The sequence below is a fragment of the Sarcophilus harrisii genome, chromosome 1 (assembly GCF_902635505.1).
Source record: "Sarcophilus harrisii chromosome 1, mSarHar1.11, whole genome shotgun sequence".
Taxonomy (NCBI): domain Eukaryota; kingdom Metazoa; phylum Chordata; class Mammalia; order Dasyuromorphia; family Dasyuridae; genus Sarcophilus; species Sarcophilus harrisii.
The window spans coordinates 610379215-610401933 of NC_045426.1; the positions used below are offsets into that span (position 1 = coordinate 610379215).

A 22719-nucleotide genomic window follows, 5' to 3' on the forward strand; every position below is an offset into this window, starting at 1 on the left:
TTCTAAGAGGATGGAGGATGGATGAGTGGAGAAAAGGAGATCTATTAAAAAACTGTTGGGAAGGTAGAAATAACTATTTGACAACCTAAAATGACAATAAGGTAGTGAGCCTAGATGACTGAGGGATAGTGGTGCCTTCAACAGGAAGAGGGATGTAAGGAAAGGGAGAAGGTTTGAGGGAGAAATTAAGTTAACTTTGGATGTATTAGGCCTTCGAGACATCCTATAAAGATCTGGGATTCATTTTATAGCTTTATTAGTTGAACCCATGAGCAATGAGAACAACAGACACAGCATAAGCAAGAAAAGATTAAGGCCCAGGACAGAGCTTGGAGCTATACCCATGGTTAATGAAGAAGCAGCAAATGTCTGATGCTTTCTCTCTTTCAATGCACTTCCATATGCACTATATCATAACCTTTAAATGTGCATAAACTGACTTATTCTGACATGTTTCACATAAATTGCTCTCTGAAAGGTTAAATATCTACTAGAATGATGATGGATACTTAATGGCTCTCTTAGAAATCTTATAAATGACTGGACACATTCTTGGAAAAATATCTCTGTGTGTAATGAAAGTATAATATTCCCTGACAGTAGCTTACTTATCCCATCTCACTAACTGAAAATTTTCGAAAACCACTGGTCTTAAGCTATGAATAAAAACATCTATATGTTGAATAATAGAAACTTAAGTTTATTATAAATTTTATCTAGAAATCAACAATCGGAAGTTTTGGAAAAGGAAAAGAAATAGGAGGTAAGAGTGTCAAAATTTTACAACCTGATGGCCTTTATTAATCCAATCAAGGTACTGAATTGCTCCTATAGAAGGTTAAAAAGACCAAGAATTTAAGGAATGACTTGTAACTGATGCAAAAAAATCATAAAGAGATGAACAAGAAACAGCAAACAGGAAAAGTCAGCATGTGCCAGAGCAGGAAAGAATGCTGGGATAAAAGCAAAAAGAGGAAGTACCAGAAAAGGACATGATTGGGAAAGAGAAGTAAGATTTGAAGAGAAATGGGACAAAAGACAGCCATCTACTGTCCTGTCTTATACTCCTTCCAATCCACCAATTGTCACGTAGCGTAGAGATTGGAGAGAAGTGACCCTCAAGGCTCTGATAATTCTGACATGGGTATCAGATTCTGGGTTGTCTTCTACCTACAGGGTGTCTGCCATCCCATACAGATTAATCTGATACTGGCCTGTAATCCAATGGAAAGAGCCTCAGATTTGGAATTAGAAGACCTCTCTTTGAATTTTCCTCCTAATCTGCAAAATAACAGGTGAGACCAACACTTAGAAACCTTTCCTATTTGAAGATCCTGGCCTGTCCCTTGCTCCTGTTTCCCTTTTCAAATTCCAGGACTGCTACAAGCACTGGTCATGAGCAGTCTAAGCAGGGGGGGGGGGGGGGGGGGGGGGGGGGGCAGGAGGGAACTGAAATGGGCAAGTTTTAAGTGAAGAATAGTAAGGGAAATTTGTTAAGAACCTTGAAGAATGAGGATAAGGACCAAAAGGAAAAGACCAAAGACCAAAATCTGCTTAGCTATGGGCTGATGAAATTTACAGGACCATTATTTAGTGGACAGAGGAGACTAGATTACAACTTAAAAACTAGCCCATAATTAATACAGATTCAAAAGTTCAAGACACAGATGTTTTCCAGGTTTTTGAATTAATTTGATCTAAAGTACTATCAAAATTTCCTCTGCCTCTAGAGGCTAAGGATCTATACACAATAAACAAAACACAAAACCATTACCGGGGAAAGGTTAAAATCTCTTAGTGAAGAAAAAGGATAATTAAATATGCAAGCAAACATCATGCTAACCTCAGACCTGTTAAAGCTGTCTGTCACAACCATGATACCTAGTCCAAAAATTACTGCAGTGTTTTCTTATAAACTGCTGCTGGAGAAAAAAAAGACACCTATAAAATACTAAGTATTTTTCTATCTTTTAAAACTCAATTACTAGACTGTCAATTATGCAGCAAAAGTATTAAATAATTCATAAAATCTTAAAAACAAAACCAAAATTGTATAAATAATAGTAAATTTAACAAACTTTTACTAAATATTAACATTAGATATAAGTTAAGAGTTGCTTTTGTTGTCCCATTCACAATTTTACTTAGCAATATAAGGAAAAGGACTAGTAAACTGGGTTTAGTGGGTGGGTATGTCTCTAACCAGGGAAGTAGCTCTGCAAAGGTAAGGTTTTTTTTTTTTTTTTTCAGAGAAGTGGGGATTTTCAACATTATGCAGAAAAAGTTAAATGGAAATGATTTTTGGGTTCAAACTTCAACAAAGTTCTTCAGTCAAAAGCTCACACATTTCATTAGTAAGAGGCATTTAAAAAAAAAAAAACTCATCAATTCTGGAGAACAGAATTTAGGAAATGAAAATGACCACATAAAATACTCACCAATTTTTCAGCAATTTCCAATGCTTCCATATGCCTTCCCAGGTAAGTTAAACATCGAGCCTGCCCTTCTTGGACATCTCTTCTCATGGCAAAGTTGGTAGGTGACAAGAGTTCAAAGCAACTGGAGTATTCCTGAAGTGCTTTCTATGTAAGTATTTGTTTAAAAACTTTTTTTAAAAAAAGGTAATAGAAAAGAACTTAGAAAAGGTTGATTGGTTTGTATGTTGTTGGGGTTTTTGGCTGGGGTGAGGGTGTAAGAAGCAAAGTAGAAAGGTTCATTTTCATGTGACATTCTTTTTTCCCCCACCCCAATTTGAAAGATACCAGAGTTCAAAGTGTAAAACACACAGGGACTATTTTTCTAATGATTATTGAAGGAGTTGGAAAAAAAAAAAAACTACCCTGTTTTGTACATGGAGAAAAAGTGGTTCCTATATCTTTTGACTGTGCTTTATACTTTTACCCTATATGACATATCCATCTGTGCTGAAGGCACGCTTGCATTTCTTAGTGGGAAAGAAATTATGATTTTCATATTAATTGATATGAATAATGAATATATTAATAATTTATAGATATTTTTCCAAAGTTACCATTTTCCCAGCAGATTCCGACTTGGGAAAGATTCGTAATGCAACTTGAAATGATCAATTCTTGACAACACTCTTATGAGTATGATAAATGAAATGAATCGAAAACTGCAGAACCCATTTTTGTCACAGAACTCAGATCTTGTGCCCCACCAACTAAGACCTCAGGATTTGAAACAATCACTTAAGAACTGTTCCAAAGGCCTCAAGAACAGTCATATTTTCTTGCACTTGTGAGCTTGTCATAGGAAACCACTCAGTTCCTGAAAATGACTGCATTGTAATCCACCACCTTCCTCCTTTCCCATTTATGATTTGTATATAAAATCTCTGCCTCTACAGCATCGGTTAAGGCCTCCTTCCACAGAAAACTTCTGGTTTGCAAACTGTATTCCTTACTCTGAAAGTGATTGATTAAACCACTACTTGATCTCTAAAAACTTGTCTCTTGGCCTGCTTTGTGTGGCACAGTTTAGAAATTGATACAATAAAATTCTGTCAATACGAAATAAAAATGCTGGAGGAGACAGAGTCATGAAACAAGAAGAATCAATTATATATGGAATTGGTGGCAGGAAAACAAGATCAACTAGAAACAGAAAGTATTTCCAGATTCTGAGAACAGACACCAAAAGACAAAAACACTTTAAAAAGGTGAAATTTGCTTCTGCACATCCCAACCAATCTCATACATTTTAAAACATATAAGTCCTGTTACATTTCCTGAAAGTGTTGTTCCCTATAAAGTAATGTGATTTTTACCTGCAAGGATATATATACCTGAAATTCTTGTTGCCGGTATGCCAAGTCTCCTCTAAATTTCTTGATGGTGAGTATTTCAGCTTCATCCTGTCTTTCTGTTTCTTCATAAAACCACTAGAAAACATAAAAATTTCACATTATAGAGTGAAACCATCAATTGTACCAATAACTTATTCTGAAAAACTATTTTTTAGTTTTATAAGATTTACAAGAAAACACTAAAGTAATAACTTTACTACAATGCTTTTATTTGAAGTCAAAGACAAACATACAAATATATCAGTAGCCACTAAGCTAAAGCAACTCAGACCATGCTCACCAAGTATCAAGTCTTTTTAGGCTTATAGCATTTTCAGCAAAGTGCCAATGGCTTTCTAGTGGACAAAAGAGGGAAAGAGCAGGGTATGCAGAGTATTTGAGGGAAGGAGGCAGAAGAAAACAATACAAGAAGGAATTTAATATTTTTTTTATACTGAAATTGAAACTGTCATAGGGAACTTCCACTGAGAAACTTTCTATTAGTGCAGATCAACATTGATACTAAGTCTTTGAGCCCTACTTTAAGCCCCTCTGGAGAGAGAGTGAGAAATCAAGCAGTTTGTCCAACATCATATGTTCCATGTGTGTCAGAGGTGGGACCTGAAACCAGATCCAAGTTGAACTTGAACTCCAAGATTAGCTTTCTATCCACTACAACATGGTTCTCTGATACCAACTAAAAAACAGCTGCCTACAGAGGCTGCAAGGTAGCAATATTGTATACAAAAAACAGCCTGGAGTCAGGGAGATCTGAATTCAAATCCAGTCTCAGACACTTACTAGCTGGGTGAACCTAAGCAAGTCACTTAACCTGTACCTTGAGCCACAGAAGGAGGAAATGAAAAACTGCTTTAGTGTCCTTGCCCAGAAAGTCCAGTGGACACCACGGCCTAAAAAGACTTGGACACAACTGAATGACTAAACAACAGGGGCTTGACACAAAGAAAGAGAAGAATTAGAACAATTTTTATTTCAATCGTTTCTACTGATACAAAATTCACTTAAACCCCAGGTTATTCCCAAAGTCAACCTTGATTCATTTTCACCTCTCCTAGATCCTATAGTTAAGTCTTAGTTCTTTTTTTTAATGCTTCAATTAAATCCATTTGGGACTTTCCCACTCATATGTACAATTTGTTTCGGTGGTGGTTTTGGGGGTTGAGTTTTTGTTTTTTGGTTGTTTACAATAAAGATACAGCTTAGTTAGTTTTTTAGTTGTAGGAAATCAAGTAATTCTGTACATAAGAAAGTTTTAAGCTAACTTTAAAGATTTTTTGTTTTTTATTTTAAGGCTTCTATAAACATATTTTTTTCCTAAATAATTTATCGCATTAAATACAAAATAAGAAAAAAAAAAAACCAGAAAAGGAAAATTAAAAAAACAAAAAACAGAGAACATTGTCATGTGCCCAGCAGAACACTAGAAAGGATTCAAAATATATATATCAAATTTCCATTTCAAGAAAGCATATATAATAACAGAAGAAACTAGATTCATAAATGTCCATCCTTTCTTTGTTTCCTTGTAAGGTTGTTCTTTTGTTCTCCGCTGTGTGATATTTTACTTTATCTCCTTTTCATCCTCCTATCTCCCTGAAGGTTACAGTTAAGCACAGATATATTTATAAATACATAAATACACACACACACATATACATATTCACATCCACCCACATATATATTTATATACACATCAAACACATAGGTACATACTCATTTACTCATATGTAAACATGCATATAAAACAATATAAGTATGGTTGACATAAAATGTAGTTTTCTCTCTTGATTGAATCTTAAGTTTAACTTTGTCTAAGATCGATAATTACTAGCTTTTTTTTCCAATAAATTCTCCTCCTGATCTTTGAAGTAGTGTTTGTGTATATTTCTTACTTCCTAACCCTCCTAACTCTTTAATTCTGCTCCTTAATTTGCCTTGCTATTATTTAACTTCCCCTCACCTATGGATCCTTCCATTGTCTTCTTCCCCAACCTTTTGTTTTCTCCTCCCTTATATCTTTATAGATTTTGGAAGGTGCTATATCCTTCTTAGTATGTATGTAGTATTGCCTACTTAATCCATTTCCCAAAGTGAGTAGATCTTCAGAACTATGGGCCTTCCTCCCCACTCTAATGCCAATGTGTCTATTCTTCCTCTGCACCTCATTTGTATAACATGATTACTATTTTTACCTTTTCCTAGACAGTTTTGTTTTTTAGAGTCATATCATAATCAGCTTTACCCCAATTTTTCTTTTAGGGTACTCAATTACTGATGTCAATCTTAAACATATGGAAGACATTTCCATATAAAAAACAATTTGTCCATGTTAAGTAACTTAAAATTAATCTTTGATATTGACTCATATATTAATTTTTTTATTAAGTTCAGGTTTGAAGTCCTGAAAATCTGCAAGTTCATTGAATGTTCATTTTTTCCCCTTCACTATTATGGATAATTTCGCTGGATATATTTTTAGCCACAGGTCTAGTTCTTTCAATTGCTGGTAGATATGATTTTAGGACCTTTGTTTTTTTCTTGCGATTTCTAGATGCTATACAATTCTAATTATAGCTCTAGCATATTCAAATTATTTTTTTTTTTCATTTCTTGCAAAATTTTCTTTTTGACCTGGGGATTCTGAAATTTAGCAATAATTTAACGTTTCTATATGCTTCCCACAAAGGATCTCTTTGAGGTAGTGATCAGTGGATTTTTTTTTTTTTCTATTTCTACTTTCGCCTCATCTTCTATGACTCCAGGACAATATTCTTGGATCACTTCTTGCATTATTGTGTCAAAGTTCTTTTTTTTTTTTTGGTCACAACTTTCAGATAGTCCAATTATTTATATATTTTCTGTTCTTGATCTTTAATTTTTCGTATGTTTTACATTCTGTTCTATTTTTTCATTCTTTCTATTTTGTTTCATTATTTCTTGGTCTTTTAAAGCTTCACTGGCTTCTCCTAGTCCAATACTAATTTTCAAAGAACTATTTTCTTTTTAAAGACTCTGTAATTCCCTTTCAAATTGGTTAATTTGGTTTTCATAATCTTGTTTTTCTTGGATTGGCTTTATTCATTTATTTTTAGTTTTTCCTCAATCTCTCTCATTTGATTTTTTTTCTTTTTTTCTTGGTGAGACTATTTGGGGTTAAGTGACTTGCCCTAGGTCACAGAGTTACATATCTGAGATAGGATTTTAACTCAGGTCCTTGTGATTCCAGGGCCAGTGCTCTATTCATGTTCCATCTAGCTGTCTCTTTCTTTTGATTTTTAAATTCTCCTTTGAATTCTATAAATTCTCTCTTGTCAGAGAACTATTTCACATTACTCTTTGGGATAGAAAAAACTTTCTACTTCAGTGTTCTCCTTTGAAGACAAATCCTCGTCTTCCCTATTCCCATAGTAAGTTTTTATGGTTGGGTTGTTTCTCCTTTGCTGTTTTTTTTTTTTTTTTGTTTTGTTTTTTTTTTAATGAAAAGTATTTAGGGGAAGGGGACTCTAGTTTCACTTCAGTTCTCCCTGACTTGGAACCCCAAACCAAGACTTCCCTCTCCTGCAAGTGACCAAAACCAACAATGTCCCCATTCCACTGTTTCTGCACTCCTGGTGTACTGGTTTCTTCCTGCCCAGATTCCAGCAGCACTGCTGGGCCTATCGTCCCTAATCAGCAGAGGGAACACGTTCCCTCAGTCTTCCTGGATTCAGACCCAAAGTCCAGAAGATGAAAGTTTCTGTGGTTCCTGATGAGGCTCCAGCCAAATCCAACTTGCCACAGGGGACCCACAGGGGTCCCCACTTGGAGTTTCTACAGAGCTAGTAGGAAGTGTTTGCATTTCATATGGATTTCTTAATCCCTAGTCTTCATCTTTCTTCAGATCATCTTGAATGACCTAGGAGGACCCCTGCATTGCCCCAAGCCTTTTCAGTTTTTCACTATTCTATGTTTGCCCTGAGGTGCAAATTTGTTCTGTTTGGGAGAGGGGGGAATTCTGGAGAGCTTGAAATTTACTTACTTACTTCACCTTCTTTGAAGAATACTTCCAGGAGTTGGTTCTTCTAATTTAACAGGTAAAGGACTATTTATTCCCTAGGTGATTTTCACAGGCAGAAATGTGCAATACTTATTTACTGGAGAATGACTAAAGAAATTATGGTATATGAATGAAATAGAATTCATTCCATTTCATTTAATTCAAGTTATAGATAACAATAAAGGGAATTATTTATATCACATTCATATCATACAATGATGACATTATGAATAAAAACAACTTTGAAAGATTGAAACTCTGATCAAACTACAATTCCAAAGAACTGAAGAAGCCTGCTACCTACCCTCCTGCCAAAGAGGTGACAGACATAAAGTGCATCATGAGACACACATTTTTAGACATGATTAATGTGGGAATTGTGTCTTGCTGGACTTTGCATAAGTTGTGAAGATTTTATTTCTTTTTAATAGTTCAATATTGAAGAGAGAGTAAAAATAAATAAATGCATGTAAAAATTAAATTTAAATTAATTAAAAATTAAAGTTAAATTTTAAAAAATCATCAATAAAAGTAGAAAAATGTAATTACAAATGTAAATTATATATAATAAATATGCTTCCACTTTTCCTACATTGCTCATAAGAAAGGCAAACCTGAACTTTTTTCATCTAGATACTCCACGAATTCTACAGAACAATTCTAAATAACAAATAATCATTTTTAACAAGGGCTTTCTCAGGTTCCAGTAACTTTCACATTCTAATGAAAAAAGAAACGGTGTAGTTTGTCTTAATTTCTTTACAATGTTTGTTTTCCCTCAAATAGTAACTATCCTTAAATATCTAATCTAACTTCTAATTTTAGAAATACAAACTTCCAAAACAAATAGTTGTGAATGAATGAAGAACTCTGATTTCCCTTCCAATGTGAAGTCTACAGAATGGTGAAGACTTGCCTAAATTCTTTTAAGTCATACACAAACATACTGGGAACAAACAAAAACTACCACTAGAGTAGGGGTTGGGGGTAAAGGTGGAAAATACATAGAAAGGACAGTAGTCAATAGAAGGGGATAAAAGGACCTGTAAGATATCTAGAGAACATACATATCTACAATGTGCTTGGCACCATGGAGAGAGAACAGTGGATTTTAAGTTGGAAAATGGGTTGGAATCCTAGTTCTGGGTACCTTGGCAATTTTCTCATCTAGATCAGTGGTTCCCAAGATCCCTTTACATTCTTAAAAACTGAGAACCCCTCCAAAAAGTGTTTATTCACATGGGTTATATCCATCAATATTTATTGTAGTAGAAAATGAAATGTCTTGGTATTATGAAAATAGTTTTGACCTTGAAAAAACCCTAAGCAAGGTCTGAGGAATCTGAGAGTGGGAAGACCACATTTAGAGAATCACTAGTTTTTATGATGCTCTCTGAGATCTCTTCTACCTTTAAATTCAACAACCCTACATCTGCGAGGTAAATTGGGAGTTTTGTTGAGATCATCTTCTTATATCTTATTCCCCTTTTAATTATTTCCCATTTATCCTGTTTGTTTGCTTGCTGTTTCGCCACTAGATCGGGATCCTTAGGTTAGACCCTTCAGGGCGGGGACCATCTTTTGCCTCTTTTTGCATACTTGTTCCGGTATAGAGCGCTGTAGGCACTTGCTAAATGCTTACTGACTCTCTCCCTCGAGGACGCAAGTATTCTAGTAGTCCCAGCTTGCAGCCCAGGTGCATCCCAGACTCTGACTATAATCACTCAGGTACCAGTCTGATTGTACCCGCTCGGCATGTCGGCTCTCTCACATCCTTCCGCTTCTCTCCGGTCCAAGCGTTCTTCACTTCTCACCTGGCTCGCTGCAACAACGCCCCTAGGGGGCCTCTTCACCCTCTCCAGCCCATCCTCCCCCCAGCCACAAAACGGCTATCCGAAACTTGTGTGACCCAACCCCTGCTGCTTCAGGAAGCCTGAGCGGCCCTCGCTGCTCCCACGCCCCGTTTCCGCTCCCCGAGAGCTGAGAAGGGCCTAGTTTTATTTTCTAAGCCGTTCGGAAAGCGGTTCTTGATCAGCCAGGTGACTTTCACGCGATTTCCCATCCAGTCAGACCGTCCCGGTCGCTCTTCTTTACGCGGGGCGTCCCCTCTCCCGCCTCCACGCCTTGGTTACAGGCTGTCTCGCCACACGCCTTCGCTCCCTGCCCACGTAGGAAGCCCTCGCGTCCTCCGCCGGCGTCTTCCGAACAGCTTTAAATCACTCGAGTTTCACAGTGCGCACACATGCGCCGTCTCCGAGACCCCGTCCCCGCGCTCGCCCCGCCCCCCCGCCCGGTACGCCGCCGGCGCTCCCCGAGGACCAGCCGCACAGCCAGGGGATGTCCCGGGAGGAGGCGGAAGCGCGCGGGCGCCGCGTCTCTCACCTGCGGCTCGCAGCGTTTGGCGCAGTAGGCCGGCGGAGGCTCGCGCTCCCGCGACCGCGGCCATTCTTCAAACACCGAGTCCTCGAACTCGGCGCCTAGCACAGGAAAGAAAGAGTGCGACTCCATGGCCGGAGGTCAGGAAAGGGGGGGAGGGGCAAGGGGAAAAAGATGGAAAGAGGGCGGAGTCGAAGAGATACATATGCGCAGAGCCGCTCCGGTGTAGCCCTCGCGCCCGGCTTTCCTCCCAGAAGCCGCCTCCTGGGCATTCTGGGAGTTGTAGTCAAACGAAGGCATGCAGCGCTGTGGTCGTTTTCAGCCTAGAAATTGTACAAAGTAAAGGGCCTTAATTAAATTGATGGTGGCCTTCTGTTTTATGTCATATGTCGGGTTATACATAGAGTTATAATTCAGAGCTGAAAGTGACATTAGAAAGCATCACGTCCAAACCCCATCTTTTTACAACTTTAAACGATTAAACTCCTGAGGTGGATTGACTTTTAGTAACTACAACAACTTCACGCAAAAAGTACAGACACATAGAAAGGAGGGTGGCACAAGGTCAGGAAATTCTACCTCAAACATTGAAGCCTTCGTTATCTTCCATTTCCCTTCCCCTTACTCTCTACTGAATTAAATTCTTTTCAATCTGGCTTCCTATTTGGTGATTCCACCCAAACTTCCCTCTCCAAAGTTACCAGTGAGCTCTAAATTGAGTGACCCCTTCTCAATTCTTATTCCTCTTGACCTTGGTGATCTAATCTACAAGTAATTTTTCTTCAATACCCCCCTAATAAACAGAATTTTTCTTGTATTATGGTCAGTAAAGGATATATTTTAATATTTATGCTTTTCTGCATTTGCAAATTTTTTTTTTTTTTGGTAACATTTCTCTAGCTCTGAAAAGGGATACATTAAAGTTCCCCACTCTTAGTTTTACTTAGTTTCTCAGCCTAACTCATTTAGCTACTTTAGTATTTAGATACTAGGCCATTTAGTTAAGTATTGAAATAAATTAATTTTCTGTGATATCTTTCAGTAAAATGTAGTTTTCCTGTTTGTCTCTTTTAATTGTTAATTTAATTAATTTAAATTAATTTTCTCTTGCCTGCTCAGAGATCATAATTACTACCTTGGTTTTTTGAGTTCAACTGAGGCATAATAGAGTTTGCTCTAACCACTTAAAGCACTACTTTTGAGTGAGTTTTTAATGTTTCAAATGTGTTTCTTGTAAACACAAACATTGTTAGATTCTGCTTTCTAATACATTCTTCTATCCTCTTCTATTTTCTGGATGAGTTTTTCTTTTCTTTTAATTTTTTCTTTTATTTTATTTTAAATAACTTTTTATTGACAGAACCCATGCCAGGATAATTTTTTACAACATTATCCCTTGCATTCACTTCTGTTCCGATTCTTCCCCTCCCCCCTCTACCCCATACCCCAGATGGCAAGCAGTCCTATACATGTTAAATAGGTTACAGTAGATCTTGGATACAATATATGTGTGCAGAACTGAACAGTTCTCTTGTTGCTCAGGGAGAATTGGATTTAGAAGGTATAAATAACCTGGGAAGAACAAAAATGCAAGCAGTTTATATTAATTTCCTAGTGTTTTTTCTTTGGGTGTAGCTGCTTCTGTCCTGGATGAGTTTTTCACACTTACATTGGTAATTATATCATAATCGTCTCTCTCCTGTTCCTTGTTGAGATGAATGTGTTTACGTTTGTGTATTCTACATTCCTTGGACCAGATTGCATTAAAATGAAGTTCAAACCTACTCCCCTGGCTCCTTCATTAATATTTTCTGCTTGCATACTCTAATTATGTGAAATCACAAGTGCCCCTGTTCTATCTTCTTGTTTTAACTCTATTGTATCTTTCCCTGCCCTCTTCCTTTTCCTTATTCTTTTAGGAACAAAACAACAAAATCATCACCAGATCTTCTCTCTTATTTGATTCTTTCCATGCCTCCTGATAACATGAGGGTCCTGTAGGGATACTTGGTATCATTCTTCTCCTCTCAAAAGATAAATGGTTCATCCTTATAAAGTCTTTTCCAATTATTCTCTTGTGTTTACCTTTTTATGTTTTTCTTGATTCCTGTGTCTGTATTTCAGAATTTTTACCCAATTCTGGTCTTATCATGGAGAATTCTTAGAAATCCCTTATTTCATCAGAGATCCATTTCTTCTACATAGAATTACATTCTATGTTGTTAGATGTTATTCTTGGTTGTAGGCCTATAATCTTGTTTTTTAGTTCTTAATCCTTTATAGGTGAAGCTGCTAAATCTTGTGTGCTTCTGTTTCCTTTTTCTTTTTGGTTGCTTGCAATATTTTTTTGTGACACTGGAGATCTGAAAAATATTGTACACCTGGGCATTATCATTTTGTAGTTTCTTTCAAGAGGTATCCAAGAGGTTCCTTTCTATTTCAACTTTTCCCTCTGGTTCTAAGATTTGGGAGTTTTACTTGATATATGATATTCAGGCTTTTGGTTATGGTTTCAGGTACTCCAATGATTCTTAAATAACTAGCAATAGTTATTAACATTTGCAGAAAATTTTACCTATGTTATCTCTTTGGCCCCCATAACAACCTATGAGATAGAATCCTATTTGGGGGTGTGTGAGGCTATAAAGTGACTTTCTCAGGGTCACACAGCTGGTAATTATTAAAAGTAGAATTTGAACTCAGATCTTCTTGACTCCTGGGTAGTGCCAAGTGGTGCAGTAGAAACAGTGCTGGGCATGGAATCTTTGTGAGTTCAAATCCAGTCTCAGACTTTTACTAACTGGGTGACCTTGGACAATTCACTTAATCCAGTTTGCTTTCATTTCGTCATCTGTAAAGTGAGCTGAAGAAGGAACCACTCCAGTATCTTTGCAAAGAAGACCTCAAATGAAGTCACAAAAAATTAGACATAATTGAAATTATTCCACAATTTCCTGACTCCAAATTCTGGCACTGTGCCATCCTTGATTAGGTTTCTAGGTCAGTTGTTTTTGATATGTGATACCTTCCATTTTCTTTTATTTCGAAACAGTCATTGTTTGCATTTGTTTTAATATTTCTTGTTGCTTCACTCTGTCATTAACTTCCTTTTGGATCATTCTGTTTTTAGGGAATCTGTAACTTTGGTAATGTTTTGTACTTCTTGTGCAAGATTACTGTTTTGCCAAGTCTTTCCTCCTTAGCTCTTTGTTTTTCTAATTCTTTTATGTAGTACTGTCATTTTTCTTATATCTTGCTTCATTTCTTCCATGAATTCCAGTTGTTCTTGTGTACAAACCTTTCTTTGAATTTTGCTTCTAGTTATTTGTGAAGTATTCTCCTGGATTTGTATCTTGAGCATCCATGGCTGGCATGATAATAGGGATCTTTTTTTGTTTGTTTATTCATTCCTCCAAACTTTCTTCTCTGATTGGGACATTAAGTTAAGGTCAAACTCTAACAAACTGCTTTGTCCTTTTGTTTTCTGGCCCGCTTTATCTGGTGTCAAGTTGCTGGGGGCAGAGCTACAGAACCCCAAATCTGTTCTGCTCCCAGTATCTGACTCATGAAACCCCCATCCCTCTTGGTTTAGAATGACAAGAGTTATAGCCCTTGTTCTATTCCTGGCTCCAAGATCTCTGAGTTAGAGACTATATCTTTCTTCTCCCAGGGTTAGAGTGTTAATTTTGTAGCCCTGTTATGTTCCAGGGATCTGGCTTTAAGATTCCCCTCCCCGAGTGACATTCCCCTGCCCTGGGTAATTAAGGATTAGATTGAACATTACTTCCACAGCCCAAGTCTTTGTTTGGGGGCTGAGTCCAAGTTCCCAACCCAGGGTTAGTATCACAGTGCTATCTGGAGTAGTGTGTGAGAGCCAGATGGATTGTTAAACTTTCACTGTGAGCATTTACACTTTGGAGATTGGTAAATGTAAAAATGAGGAATTGGTTTATCATTTGGTTAGTTTCTAGGCTTAAGTGATGGAGAAAATGTTAATACAGCAGATTACATTTAAAAGTATGTCGTGTATATGGTTTGCTTTTTTCCTAGAGAACTAGTTAGACATTTACCAGCATACTTACCCCTAGAGACAGCCAAAGAAAATGCTTGGAATCAGAAGATGAAATGTCTTGTTTGAGGAATGGCAAGGAAGTATCACTGAATCACTACTCCACTATGACAGTAATGTTAGAAGACTGAAAAAGTAGGAAGGGAAGTTATGAAGGGCTTTGAAAGCCAACCGGAGGATTTTATATTTGGTACTAGACATGAAAGAGCCGTTGGAGTTTATTGGGTAGGAGAGTGACATGGTCAGACTGGTATTTAGGAAACCTATTTTGGCAGCTAAGTGGAATATGGACTAAAGTGGGAAGAGACCTGTGGAAGGGAAATCAATTAACAGATTAATGCAATAGTCCAGGGGAGCCATCTGTAAGATTCAACAAAGATAAACTTGATTTGGGAATCATCACCAGAGTTGATAATTGAATCTTTGGGAGCAAAGATCATCTAGAGAAATAGTATAGAGAAAAGGGACCAGGAGAGAACACCCAATTCGTGAGACATGACCTGGATGAAAGTCCAGCAGAGGAGATTGAGGGGTGATCATACAGGAGAATCAGGATAGTGTCATTAAAACCTAGAAAGAAGAGGGCATTGAGGAGAAGAGGAGGATCAAGTGTTAAAATTGGGAATGGGAATGATGCTGGAGAAGTTGGGATGAAATAGGATCATCTGTGTAGGTGGAGGTGTTTGCTATGGTAAGGAAAAGGGCCACCTTATTTGAGGCAGGTACATTTAGGTGGGTATAATTACAGAGGACATCTGGGATATGTGGATTTAGGAGGAGAAAAGAAACTCTTGGAAAATGATCTCAATTTTTTCAATGGAATATAAGGCAAGGTCTTCCAACTAAAATGTAGGGTAAGGAGTTTCTGTGAGAGTTTTGAGTAAAAAAAATGAAAAACAGACATTTAGAACATACTTATGGGGAATGGGATATCAAATCAATTAGGAAGGAATAGACTACCTTATTACAGTGCGGGCCCAGTTGAGAGAATATAAATTTGTGGTAATTTTGTGATTTCTTTCCAGTTCCACACAGTAGTACACGAATAGAAGTAGGCTAATGATGGGAATTGGGGGTTAGCAAGGCATGATTGCTCACAGGAAAAAGAAGTATATGATTCAAAAGTAGAGAATAATATGAAGTTGATTAAGTTCAGCAAGAGGTTGAGAAAATGGAGGGGGAGTGAAGATAATGTAGCCAGTGAAGGAATGAGGGCCAGGAAAAGAACTGGAGAGAGGGAATGGAAGTAATGGTGAGCATGAACAGTAAGGTTAGGCATGAGGAAAAATGCAATGATAAAAAATTATGAGATAGGGATATTTTGGAGTTTGTAAACCCGGAAATGGAATTTCAATTCCATGATCATAGCAAAGGTATGGCCAACTCTATAAGCAGCTGAACTAGAGTGGAAAAGTTAAGTCATAGAAATTAAGTTGTGGAACTGGAAAGTTAGGATATTTGAATAAAAAATAAATATGAAGCATTTAAATAAAAAAAAAAAACAGTTCAGCAAGTTAATAAATTCATTTAAAAGGTGGATTGCCTTTAGTGTTTAACACTAATTCTGACTTCTGCAATAAGTGGAGTAGTTATCGTATCTCTTCTTTGGGACTGTCTTAGTCATTAAAATTTCACAGCATTGTTTCTTCTATTGTTCTTTCATGATTGTAGTCATTATATACATTATTTCCCTGGTTATATTGCCTTTTGCATCAGTTCACAATCCCATGCTTATCTATATTCATTATATTCAAAATTTCTTACAATGCAGTAATATTGTTACATTACTGTACTACAACTTTGTTTATTCTCAAACTGGTAAGCATTTTGTTTATTTCTAGCTCTTTACTATTTTGAAAGGTGCTGCAGAGTCTTTTGGTTTACAAATAGCCTCTTTTAATTTAAATTTTCTTTTTTTTTATTAGCAACCTAACATGGAAATGACATTTCCCTACACAAGAAAAAAAAAGCCTGAAACACAGGAGAATTGAATATGAAACTGAATTTAAGTTCAGCTTGATTTTTTTGTATATTTCCAGTTTAACACATTAATTCCAAAATTCCCCTTCTTCATTTTCTTAATTTCTTTTTGCTCTTTTCTGCTTAACTTTTAGTAGTTCATTGATGATCATTCCCTTTTCTTCTTTTATTATTACCATTACTTCCAAATCCTCCTTAATCTCTCCCCAAAAATGTCTTCCTGTATAACAGGTATAATTTCACAAAGCAAGCTTTCACATTGGTCATGTCTGAAAATGTATGTATGCTTCATTCTGCACCGCTACTCCATTACCTTATTTCCAAGAAGTGAAAAACATGTCTTTTGGAATCATGATTGAACACTAAATGAATCAAGAGTTCTGAAGTCTTTCATGATTGCTTTCCTTTACACTGTTGTAATTGTATATTTGTTGTTTTGGTTCTGCTCACATCATTTTGCATCAATTCATACAATCCCTTTCAAATTTCTTTGATCTCATGTTTTTATTCACTTTTATGAGAGAGATTTTTTTATTTATATAATGTGTTTATTTATTCCCCTTTGTTTCTATTTCATGGCTACAAAAGTGCTGTGATAAATATTTTTGTACATTTGTCTTTCCTAAGGATCTCTTTGGAGTGTATGATTAATACAGTAGAGGTATCAGTGGGTCAAAGATATGCACAGTTTGGGGATTTTTAATTTATAACTACAAATTGCTTTCTAACTTCATCAACAGTGTATTAGTACAGAGGTTCCTAAGTGGTATAGTGATATATTCTCCACTTCATAATGCAAGCTTTTTGATATCAAGAAGTTGCTTCATTTTTGTCTTTTTAACAAAGCATCTACGGCTTAGAACTGAATTTAAAGGGAAATCTCTTTTTAAGGAACGTTTACTTTAGAGTAGCACAGTCTTTTCATAGAACAAAAAACTCTGCAACAATTATGGATCCATTTTGAAACTGGATTTTTTGTATATTAGATTACAGTTGGCATAGCTCATCTTTTCTTGATTATAATCATAACTAAAGGTTTTCCAACTTTGTAGGACCTTACAGGCTTTGTTCTGTATTCTTTGGAATAGCTCTTGAGAAATCAGGATCACCTCTAAGTCAATTAATAGATTAACATGTTAATTAATGCTGAGTAAAGTGAGCAGAATCAGACCAACATTGTACACAGTAAACAAGATTATGTGATCAACTATGATAGTTTAGCTCTTCTCAGCAATGCAGTGATCTAAGATGACACCAATAGACATGGTATAGAAAATGCATCTGCATTCAGAGAGAGAATTATGGACACTGAATGTGGAAGCATAATTTTTTCAGATTTTTTGCTGTGTTAGGTCGCTCAGTGGATAGAGCATCAGTCAGAAGGATCTGAGTTCAAATATGGTCTCAAGACACTTAATACTTCCTAGCTGTGTGACCCTGGGCTAGTTTTAACCCCAATTGCCTCAGCAAAAAAAAAAAAAAAAAGCCTAAACCATTCAACACATTTGGGTATAACTCAAAAAAATTTTATGATAGAAGGTCTGAAACAGAATTTACATAATCTTTCCCCTAAAACCTTCCCCTAAACACTGATTTCTCCATGTTTGTTGATGGCACCATCACTCACTTTCAAACACTCACATTTGAAAGTTATTTTTCTTATTGCCACATCTAATTCAATTCAATAATCACTTATTAAGTCATTTGTACAAGGTATTAGGAATTCTAATGTGAAAAAAGTTCCTATTGAATTTCTATTTGCAATTTGAGGAACAACACATCAAGAAGGCCGATACATGCATAAAAAACTTACTATAACATGGAATGATATAAGGGCACAAGAGGGGCCTAGACAAAGCCTTATGAAGAAAAGATACACTTTTAGGTGGTATACATGAAGAAAAAAACTTTTTCTGCTCTCAGGAACAGGGTGCTGGTACTTTGCACATTCTTCAGTGAATCTGAGATCTCAGCAATGTAGATCTTCCTTTCATAACTGAAGATCATAGCCCATCTGTGCTTTCTCATCCTGCAAGACACTTATTCATGTCTTCTTTCAAAAGCAGTTAATAATGGAGGAAAGCAGAGGTGCTCAGAACCAATTTTTTTTTGGTATAAACATGACCTTAACTACTCAAAATGTGAGATTTGTACTCAGTGACCAATGAAAAGACATTCAACTAAAAAAACTGAACCAAATCTCCCATGGATCAATCTAGCATACTTCTCTAGATGTTAACATTTTATTGGAACCAGTGTGCCACCTGGGATGTCCATTTTTTTTCTCTTACTACATCAACATGACTAGCCCACCCCCTTTACTGATCATAAGACTTCCTGGATAATAATTTCTTATGCTTCAGAAAGTTTGTCTCTGATGCCTCATCATGCTAGGAAGGTGACTCTGGGTTCTAAATGATCATGCCAGTGAAAATCAAACTTTGGTAGATTTTATCAGACCAGAAAGACTTTTGAGTATAGTTCCCCAAAAAAGACTGTTTGATTCACAAGAGCCAACAAGTACAGAAGACTCCTGACTCTATCATTACTATTATTATTACTACATATTATTATTATGAATAATAAAACTATGAATAATAAAATAATAAAATGGTTCCTGGCAACTCATGAAAAAAGAGAAACATAAAAAAGCCTCCCCACTTTCTCTATTCCCTTTGGTTCAACTATAATGTCAGTTCTTCAGAAACTATTGTTTGTTACAACCATATGATATTCCAGGAAGAATATTGATGTTTAAAAATATTGTTTATAGGTAAAATGGATTGTCAGGTATGACTTCAATGTATAACTGGTATCATTTCTTCCCTTCTCAATGTGTGGGGGAGGGAGCTGGAAGAAGGGAGATAATTTGGAATTCAACATTTTAAAAAAATGAATGCAAAAATAATTTTAAAAATTTAAATTTAAAAATGTTATTAGATTTTTGGTCCCAGTCAATAATTTAAGATTATCAAAAAAGCTATGCAATTTTTCAAATTAAATCCAGTCTACTTCTTTCCCCATCTTAACTCTGGCTCCAAATCAGAATTTATCTTCAGCACCTAAGTATAGGCACTAATGGACACATACAATGGGCTGCCATCCAAATGAATACCATTATCTAGAAAAAAAAAAAAAGGAGCTATGTGGAGTTTCTTGTATGGATTGCTAAATTTCTCTTTTTTGAGTTATCAGAGATTTTTGTAAGGAAGCTCAAGAGAAGTGATATCAAATTCAAATAGAAATGGGAATCACTAAACTATAAAGTTCCCTGAGGGCCACATTTGACTTAGAAAACCATAAATTAATAATATCCATGTTTTACTATATTTTCATTAATTGTATTTAATATTTCTTAATTACATTTTAATCTAGTTCAGGCTGTACTCAGGAACATTGGAGGCCATATGAGGGCTGTATATTTGATACCTCTGCTCTAGAGTATTGTGGGGCTTGATGAACTCAGCATAGTATACTTTGTGAATAGGAGCATCCAAAAGACCACCATTTGCAAAATATCTACCTCATTCAATGATTCTATACTGGACATCATCCATAAGAACAGTTTCAACAAGAATATGCCTTCCTCCTTTATGCTGTACTTGAAATGCAGAGCCATAGGATTCTTGATCAAAGTTATCTTTATGATTGCATTTATCAAGGAATTTTTATTATCTTAACATATGCAGGATTTATCTTGTTAGAGAATAGGCTTTAAGACTGCATTTTATTTTACTCAGACTTTTTTTTATAATTAACAAATAAACATGGCAGGATCTTTGTATTCTCTGCATCTTTCAATCAGCTAGCTGTATGACTAAAAATGATTTGATGAAAAAATATTGCCCATTTCCTTGTCATATTTTTATCAAGGATTCCTTAACATATGTTTAGACTATTTTTCATAAAGTTATATCTTTATGAGAGTGGTCTTCATGTATATCTTCCCAAATGTCTTTTGTGGCAGTAGTATAACGATACTATCCATTATTTTTTACATTCACTATCTTCTCTTCATTCAAAGATCTTAAAACAAAATTCCCTTCAAGCAGTCATGTAGCCTTTCCTTGAAATGAGGAAGAACTTGCTATCTCTTGAAGCAGACTATTCAATTTCTGATAGTTCTGGTTATTAGGAAGTTTTATTTTCTAACATTCTGCCTAAATCTGCCTCTCTAATGTCTATCCATTGCCTCCCAAAACTGCCTTACTGGAACCAGTACTTTCTTTTTTCAGGCAAAAAAAAGCTCTCCATTAAATTACTTACATAAGCTTTAAAGCTAGTAAGATAGTTCAAATTTTAGGATATTAAGGGAATTTTATTTTGCTTTTAGTTTTTGACTTAAGAAAATGGAAAGAAAATCACTGAAAGAACTAACTTGACTGCTGATTTTTATTATGGATTTAGACACATTTCGGCTAGGTGATTTTTTTTTTTTGCTCTGTCAAAATAATTATTTTTAAAAGCTAGCAAACATCAGAGCAATATCAAATGCTGAGCCTGTAAAGAATATGGGGCTGGAAAAAATAACTAGTAATTATTTACAACTATGTAGAATTAACATTATTGAAATGGAAACACAACAAATATATTCAAAGGCTTAAATTGTACAATACTTGAAACACAACTAATTGCAGCAACTGAAAACATTAAAAAAAAATCTGCTATCAAACAGAACTCAGACTACATTTAGCAAAGGTTAAAAAAGAAGCAATTTAATTATTACAGTTTACAGAGTGCTCTATGAAGTTATTAAAAAGTGAAAAAAAATAGTGCATTAAATTGCTGCAGTCTTTACATCGTAAAAATAAAAGTTAACAGTAGTATGAAAAAAGCCATCCACAAAGCCTGTCTGTAGTGAATAGATCAGCTAAACTGTAGTATTTTGGAAATACTTATAAAGCTGTATTTAAAAAATAAAAAATAACCATTCATAAAAACAAAAGCAGCATGCATATCTAAGATCGTCCATAATTTTCTTGTAGTTAACAAGTTTTTAGGTAAAAATCAAAAACTTAATATTCATCATTCATTAAGTGAAACAAACTAGTCAAGCCCACTAGATCTGGTCACTCTGAAAAGCATTTTAAGAACAAAAAACTAAAGTTTTTTCCATGAAAAAAGATTTTTTTTAAAAAATGGTCCTATATTCACAAACAAAAGAAGTGTCCCCCTAAATAGGAATGAAAAGCACCAGTCTTTACAAATAAGTTAATATGAACTTTTCAGTTTCCTGATATGGCAAAACAGTTGTTAATAATACTACAATAACTAGCAAGCAAAAGCTAGTTTTTAAATGGCTAATGATACTTATTAGTTTAGGAATTTTTTCTACAGCCACTGAAATTGTTATAGAAGGTAGAACCTGACTGGGAGTTCTAGAAAATTCCGAACTGATGCATTATCTGTACATTATTTTACATTAGTGTTAAAAACACTCATTAAACATATTTACTACATAATTCTTTTTCACATTTTTGGTACAAAGTTTATTTCAGAGATTCTCTCTGTAAATTCTTATGCCAGCTTTTCCCCTTATTCAGTACATCATTTTATTCAGGTTAATGAAAAGCAAAATCAGCCTTTTATTAAAGTAGAAACAGAATTATTACAGATATTAATAGTAGCATCCAATGATGTCTTCCACTTGAAAAAGCTAATGACATAGACCTGGTGGCTTAAGGTTCCAAAATGTATAAATATGCTGCATTTTCATTTATGTATAAGTTGTACAAGCACATGCACAACTTTCAACATTAGTGTAGGGCCTGATAAATAAGACACAGAAATATCAGGTTTTTTTTTTTTTTGGTTTTTTTTTTTATCTGTTTCTAAGAACTTTTACTCTGTAAAATGTTTGGTCACTCAAAGCTATAAGCTTAATCACATATCAAAGAACACGGGCAATAAAGCCCATCTTACTAGAACATACAGTATTAAGCGGGACAAAATTATAAGAGGACAAAATCTAGTGGTCACTTAATTACCTCAAAAAAAAAAAAAGCCTAAGAAACAGAATGTTTCCATCCTGTATTAGAATAAAAATGTACTGTATTAAAATCTGAATTTTTACAAGTTGTTTTTTAATCAGTGTTCTATTTACAACGCAGAACTTCCGCCAAATGCAGTAGTTTTAACTTTGGCACAACACTAAGTTCCATTCCTTTCGAGTATTCAATCCTATGTTATGAGAATGTGTATATGTCCAAAAATATTCTCAGTTTCATAAAAGTTTAGGCCCATTCACAGTAAATCAGATATCTTGATTTCAAGAATTGAGTCCCCTTCACCACTGTAGGTAACTATAAAAGAAAAACATGAGACTGAAAAAATTAAGAAAAAATGTTAGTTAGAACCACATCTGAATTTTTCTTAAAGCACTTTAGACATAATTAACTATGGGAAAAGTTAACTAAAAGCGAATATACA

At 35.4% G+C, this 22719-nt stretch overlaps 1 protein-coding gene across 1 annotated transcript in view; it reads right to left on the reverse strand.

Moving 5' to 3' along the window:
* Positions 1-22719, reverse strand: part of LOC100915396 (uncharacterized protein C8orf76) — a 33776-nt gene that overhangs the window by 8342 nt on the left and 2715 nt on the right. Inside the window, exons 2-4 of the mRNA XM_003760366.4 lie at positions 10248-10564; positions 3809-3904; positions 2439-2582 (exon numbers count right to left, since the gene is read on the reverse strand). Coding sequence (XP_003760414.1) covers positions 2439-2582; positions 3809-3904; positions 10248-10373 — 366 coding nt within the window. The 5' untranslated portion in view covers positions 10374-10564. The remainder of the gene's footprint in view (positions 1-2438; positions 2583-3808; positions 3905-10247; positions 10565-22719) is intronic.